Below are 7033 nucleotides of genomic sequence, written 5' to 3'. Positions count from 1 at the left end.
CTGAAATCTTGGTCTGCTAGGTTGTATGCAATTCTAGGATTTTGAATGTCAAATATTAATTTTCCTGCATATAAATTATCCATCATTGTTCCAAGACAACCATCTCTTAAGTTATTGATTCTTCTATCCATTATAGATAAATGTATTTTCTGAATCAATTCATTCTTTAAAAGTTGCTTTTATTACTACTTCAATAGTTCCTATGTGGATCCATTTCATAGTAACAACTACTTCTTCTCTAAGCTTACTTAATTCTTCAAGAATTTCTTGTTTAAGAATCAGTTGCATTTCCATCACATTGCCAGTAAGTTCCATAGATATAGCAAACTCACTAAACTTATTTTGTAGATTATGTGATGCTTCCTTTGGTTTAGTCCTATTTGGTTTAAGACTTTTCCAATTCCTTCAATCCTAAATTCATCGTCTGGGCTGAGGTTGGAATCTTGTCGCATGATTCTTTCCATAATTTTGTTGGTCACCGTCATTTTGGAAAAGAATCCTAGCAGACTTTCGGAGGTTTGAAGCCTATCACCTTCGTTGTAGTTATTCTAACTCAGTTGAAGATCCATCCGAATCTGTTTCTACTTCTTCCTCATAGACACTTTCGTCTGATGGAAGGTCTTCGAATTGGTAAATGGGTACCAAATCGCCATAATAGACTGCATCCAAAATGTCATCCGTGGCTTCAAATTTTCGTAATTCACCACATTTCTGCAGGCAGTCGGGAGGTATGTGTCATCTTGCTGCGCAGGTCCAGCAATTGCAGTCTTTGAAACTTTCATTGGCTCGGGTATGGGCACATTTGAAAGTTCTTCTTGTAGGAGTTATTCCGGTGGATCTTGCATCTGTTCGTCTAGATCATTGGGATGAAGGCCTTATTGGTACTGTTTTCTGCCCAGATTTGTACGATCTGGCCTTTGACTTGGACCACCATGATTTTCATCGGGAAAAGGTTCTCCTGGAATTCTTGGAGTATGAGTCACTATTTTGCTTCATCCTTTTCCTTGGCTCGCTTGATTCTGCTATAATGGTTGAAAAATCATTGTTATCACAACAGAGAGGAGTCTGTTTGATTTTACTTCTCAGTCTTTTGATGTTCTTCTAGATGGATGCTTGATAACACCAATCTTTCAGTTTGTCTTTAAGAAAAGACATTCTTCGCGCCACTGAATCTAGTTGTCCTTCAGGTACTTTGTATGACTGGATCAACATTTTCCTCCGTGGACTGCATATCTTTGCGAAGGACATTACAGCTGCTACTTTTGTTGCTACTCCACTCTGGAAGAAATACTTGCGAAACCAATAGATATATTTATCTACTGCGCAAATACTTCTTAGTTCAAGGCTGAAGAGAGCTTGTGCATATTCTCTACCTTTTCTGCTCTACTTCCTTTGAAGTATCCATCTCCAATGAAGTGTATCTTGATAAGCCTTCCTAGTCGCTCTGCTATCACACCTTTCGAATCTCCGGTAAGAATGTTGGCTTTGGTATCTTCTGGGGTATTATCCCATCCAATCTTTACAGATCCCTCCAAGCTCAACTCAACAAGTATTATGAAGTTTTCCTTGTCGAGCTCTAGGGTAGTTGTTACTATCTTGATGACTACAATCCATTCGTCTATCAACATCTCGGTATTTCGAAAATCAATAATATCCAGATTAAGTATAGCGCCGTATGGATGTAAAGGCTGGAGCATGGTCCTTGCCCAGGGTGTATTTTAAGGCACTCTCTTTGGATTTCTTCCTGGATTCTCTTTTAGCTTGGTTCTCACAAACGTTGGAGTGGCATTAGTGTGAAAATCCGCACTTTCTTTCATTGGTTGATCTTGTGGAGGATCATTAGAACATGTACTTTCCTCCGGCGGTGGTAGTGCTGGAGTGATTTCATTTGTTTGGATATTGACTCAATTCACAATCCCGAGTTGGGAAAAAGATTCTGCCAATTCTTGTAGATCTGATAGATCTGCTCTCGTTACCTCCATTATTTTATAGTTTTGATAGATGCGATAATCAGATCCTCTCTGGACTTCGGCTTTGGAATTTTCGTGGTCTTCCCCTTCTGATGTAGAAGAGGTACTGTTTCAAGGGCATCCCCGATTCGCTCGTGTTTGGATTTTGACGTCTTAGGGCTCTCCTTTTGGTTTCTCTTTAGATCTGCAATTTCTGCCAAATCTGTAAGGTCCTTGTGTAGATCGCGAAGGATCTTAAGAACCTCGTCCACTTTCTAGTTCAAAAATTCTATTTTCATAGGTATGTGAATTAACCTATGTCCATAGTCTTGAACTGTCTTTTGTATCTTCCTCAGATCTTGGGAGATCTTCGATGTATCCGACTCAAGTTCTTTCCAATAAGTTTCTATAAACATAATTTTTAGAACTGAAATTATGTAGAAATTTACCCGTTCCGCTTCTCCTGGTTGAGATTCTACCATGAACTTTAGTGGAGTGTAGACTCCTCACTGCATTTTCTGGTAGTACTGGTCGAACCTCAAAATTTCTCAGCATTCTTGTTCTTCCTCTAGACTCAATATTGATCATGGCTGGTCTTGGCGTGGTCTTAAACGTTTATATGAGCCCCAATTAAGTCAATCTTTAAACTCAGGACCTATTAAGCCCAATGGGGCCTGTTTTATTTTTATACTTATGAAATTGAGGTATCTTTTAAATACTTACTTAAACTATTCTTATTTTGTACTATCGTTAAGATTTCGTTGACAATCAAATGTTTATTTGTTCCCCTATTTATTGTGTTGCATGTTTGATTATACTTAAAAAATCAAAATATCACTACTACAAACAATCCATAAACTAAAAAACAAATAACAAAAACTTGCCAATTTCGACACCATTATGGAGTTTTGGTTCTTATCTTTTGTCAATTTCAAAACAAAAATTCTAGGTAGAGCAAATTTTGGTGATGAATGGAATTGAAGGTAATTGTTTTGAAGGCTGGAAAAACCCTAATTTTTACTATATCAATTGGATTATAATTGAGGGTGCATTTATACTCTTGTTTGGGAGTGGCAGACGAGTCGAGCTGGCTCGCGAGCTTCACGAGCAGGATCGATTTTTTATATATTTTATTTTTAAAAATTTTATATATTTAATTCATATTCAATACTTTATCAATTTTATATTCAAAATTAGCATATATTATAATTAATAATCAATATCATACATCGTTTTGGATAATAATAAATTATGGTACTTATGTTTATATATTTAATCTTTATACAAAAATAAATTGAATCAACAACTTAGTAAATTATAATATTTTTTATAATTAAAATTATTATTTAATATGACACATGTAAACTTTATGTTATATTTTAATATATATTTGTATCACGTTATACTTTTTTAAATTGACAAGTAATTCAATTTTGATTTCTTTATCTATTTTCGATTTTTATATTTATATCAATATACATACTATACATTATGAAATCTATTTTATTATTTATAAATTTATGTCAAAAATTTAGTAATTTCTATGAATTAATCTAAAATAATAATAATAATAATAATAATAATAATAATAATAGTGATGGTTGAATAATTTTAATTATTTTAATTATTATTTTATTATATATAATGAGATCAAAAAGTTTAATCAATAATTACGATATCTTAAAATTCGGGCACTCGATTCATACTAAATTTAAATATATATAAGACTGTGTCCATTAGACCATATCAGATGGTATGATTTAAAATCACATGGTCTGATTCAACGATACACCATCTTGAATGATTACTCTTATGTTTCGAGTACGATATTTCGACATCCGTATATCCAATAAGTCTAAAACTTTACCAAATGTATTTTTCTGTAAGTTTGATCATATCTGACGGTTTGATCTGAATTTTGATGGTTCGAGTAACCCATGTTGTTCAACAATGTAAGATGATAGTTATACCAATATTATACTAACATTTATGAATATATAAATTTTGTAAATTGTGAACATATATTAATTTCAATGTTAAAATATTTTAATCAATTGCATTATTCCAGATAATGGATACTTTTCTACAATTCTAAATTGTTCGATATGAATTTTTTTTTTATATTTTACTAATTATATTACTACTAAACTAGTTAGTAGTTTATATTTATAACTATAAATTTAAACTTTATACTATATCTGGTATATTTATAACATAGTATACATTATAATAATCTATTATTACTTATAAATTTATATAAAAAAATTTGGTGATTCGATCCCATGATTTAATATAATTTAAAAAAAATTATAAATAAAAATCAGCTCGAGCTCGAAAAATAAGAATTGAGCTCGATCAGCTCGAACTCGAGCTCAAAATGTAAGAATCGAGCTTGAAAAATAAGAATTGAGCTCGATCAGCTCGAACTCGAGCTCAAAATGTAAGAATTGAGCTCGAGCCACTCTCCTGCAAATCAAGCTCGACTCATTTACACCCCCTACTCTTGCTCCTAATGTGGAAGCCAAGTGGGTAAATAGTGTAAGTGTAAATTAGTGGGAGTTCTCTTTTTTTTTAATGACTTTGCCCTCCCTCCTGCCATCGGCTACAGCAAAAAAAGGTGCTAAGAATTTAATGTCCTAACATGAATTAATTTTCAGAGTGGAATCTGCAAAATTTTTCTTTTTAGGGAGCAAAATACGTATTTGAATTGTTTCGGGGTCCAAAGTGTAATTTAGCCAAATTAAATCAAACAAAAATTTATAATAAAAAAATTAAGATAATTACATCTACACCCCAATCTATAATTTATTTTACAAAAATTATTCATATTTTTTAAAAAATTATATATACACCCCCAACAAATCAGTATTATTACACTAACTATCCCGATTTTTTTGGTATCAAAGAAATTTGTGTAAATAAATTATAAATATGGGGTGTAAGTATAATTATCCCTGAAAAATTATAACTAGAATAGAAAAAAAAAGTAGTTAAATATATACCAGTATAGATTATAATGAACTCATAAAATAAAAATAAAAAGGATATATTATGCATTATGAAAGAAATAAAAAATGGGTTAATTGGGTGGGGATAGTGGGAGCAGTCCGTATCAATTTGTATTGAGCAGCATCAGTTTGGTAAAAGAGAAGAGAAAATGTGGAAAGACAAGAGTCCTGGGCTCAAGATTCTGTGGGTGTGGACATTGGGAACTGCTGCCGGTACCTCTTCTAACCCTCTTCCAATTTTACAGATTCATTCATATACCCTCAACACATCTTCTTTGTGCAACTGCAGTTCTTGTGACAAATGTTGTGAGGACGAGAATGAGAGACATGGAGCAGCTCATCAACGCCCAACATCAAGTTTCCCTCGAAAATGCCTCCACGGAAGACGATAAACCTTAGCCCTTTTGGTTATCTACCACCAGGTGTTTGATGAAATGCCTGACTGGCAAATCTTTCTTCTGATGCTACTTACTTGATTTCATTTGGACGCTTAAAAATCTCTCTTCTGTTGGGATTTTAGTGATGCAATAATTTACCTTCAATTTTTGGTCAAAGCAATATGGTGGTTGCAATTGCTAGTAATAGTAGTAGTGGTTGGTTACATTTATGTACTTAAAGACATCATCCCGTCCCATGGCTGCCTTTTGATTGAGCAAGATTGCCTCTCCACTCATACTCCATCTTCTCATTGACATGTAAAAGAGGTGAATGGTGTAAAAACAAATTTAAGGGTTCAATCAACTCTAAATACTTGTACATTTCTACAACCCAACTTCATGCCTATTGCACAGTTGGGGTCGGGCTGCTGAACTTTTGTACCTTGAGGTAGGGTCGCTGAACCCACTTTGAGCTTACTGCTAATGGATTTTGAGAACAGAAAAAACATTAGGCTTGCTAGGTGGCCCTAGCTAAGACCCTCTGATGCTTAAACTAGATGTAGTAGGGGTCGAATTCGATCTAAGGAGAGCTGAAGAGATTAAAGACATAATAAATGCACTTGCCTTAAATGTCCATATTTACCAGTATTCCTAGTGTACGAAACCATATAAAATAATGCCACGTGTTGTCATCTGGGCGTCAGAGTGTCAGATGATCCTGTGGTTGTCGAGTCGGGTCCGCCTTCTAGGGTGGGTCGGGTCGGCGCCTTCACGCGCGGATCCTGAATATTTTTATTATTATCTTTAAAATTGGAGGGCAATTTTATCCTTTGAAGCTGGAGAGGATAATTACCCTCATCACAACTAACTTCAATAATAATTACATTATTACATCTTCTTCTTCTAATCTAAACCCCTTTTTCTCTAATACATGTATGAACCAACCATTCAAGAATATGTAATACTTTTTGATTTATGTAGACGATGATTGAGGTGGTAAATAACTATTTCAAGATTAATTTAAGTTATTTTATAGGCAAACACAAAGTTGGATGTAATGTAATTAATTATATTTGTTATTTTATCACAAAATAAAGGAAATATTATATGTTTAATAATTGTCTTCAACTGAAAATAAAAACAAAAAAGAAAAAACCAGAGAGAGAGTGCTGTTTTGGAAGTGGGGTTGGGCCGCAAAAGTAGCTTCTCAATTCACCCACCTCAAAACTATTGTGTTACTTCCCATTGTGCTCTGTGCTTCACCACTTGTACTTTCCTTTCTTAACTTTTTTTCTTTTTTTATAACGGTTCCGTTATTATTTTTTCCATCTCTATCAGTATTTTTCCCCTTCCCATTTGCATCACCTCCTCTCTCTCTCTCTCTCTCTCTCTCTCTCTCCACTATCGCGAGAGTCTCATCAGACTCTGCCCTCTCCTCGATTCCCCTAAAATCGGTTTATGAGGTAAACCATTTTCTTTGTATTTTCATATCTTGAAATTCCTTGTTATTCCTTTGTTTCTTTGATTCCTTTGATTTTTATGCTCAGATCTGCTTTTTCTTGTTTCTTTCTGATGTTTCGTCGGTAGTTTATTTTTATCCCCCCGGTTTTTGTGAAACTTGGTGACTTGATCTTGATTTTTCTTTCCTTCTTTTTTTTTGGATTTCTTGTTGTAAATTTATGTAGCTAAAGAGGGTTTC

General features: G+C 33.8%; 1 protein-coding gene across 1 annotated transcript in view; it reads left to right on the top strand.

Moving 5' to 3' along the window:
- The window catches only part of LOC105161239 (basic leucine zipper and W2 domain-containing protein 2-like), a 4836-nt gene continuing 4455 nt past the window's right edge, over positions 6653-7033 (top strand). The window contains exon 1 of the mRNA XM_011078864.2: positions 6653-6797. Within this exon, the coding sequence (XP_011077166.1) occupies positions 6793-6797 (5 nt within the window). The 5' untranslated portion in view covers positions 6653-6792. The remainder of the gene's footprint in view (positions 6798-7033) is intronic.

Source organism: Sesamum indicum, linkage group LG4 (genome assembly GCF_000512975.1).
Source record: "Sesamum indicum cultivar Zhongzhi No. 13 linkage group LG4, S_indicum_v1.0, whole genome shotgun sequence".
Taxonomy (NCBI): Eukaryota; Viridiplantae; Streptophyta; class Magnoliopsida; order Lamiales; family Pedaliaceae; genus Sesamum; species Sesamum indicum.
Note: the sequence above shows the minus strand (reverse complement) of the source record. Positions and strands in the feature narration are given on the sequence as shown.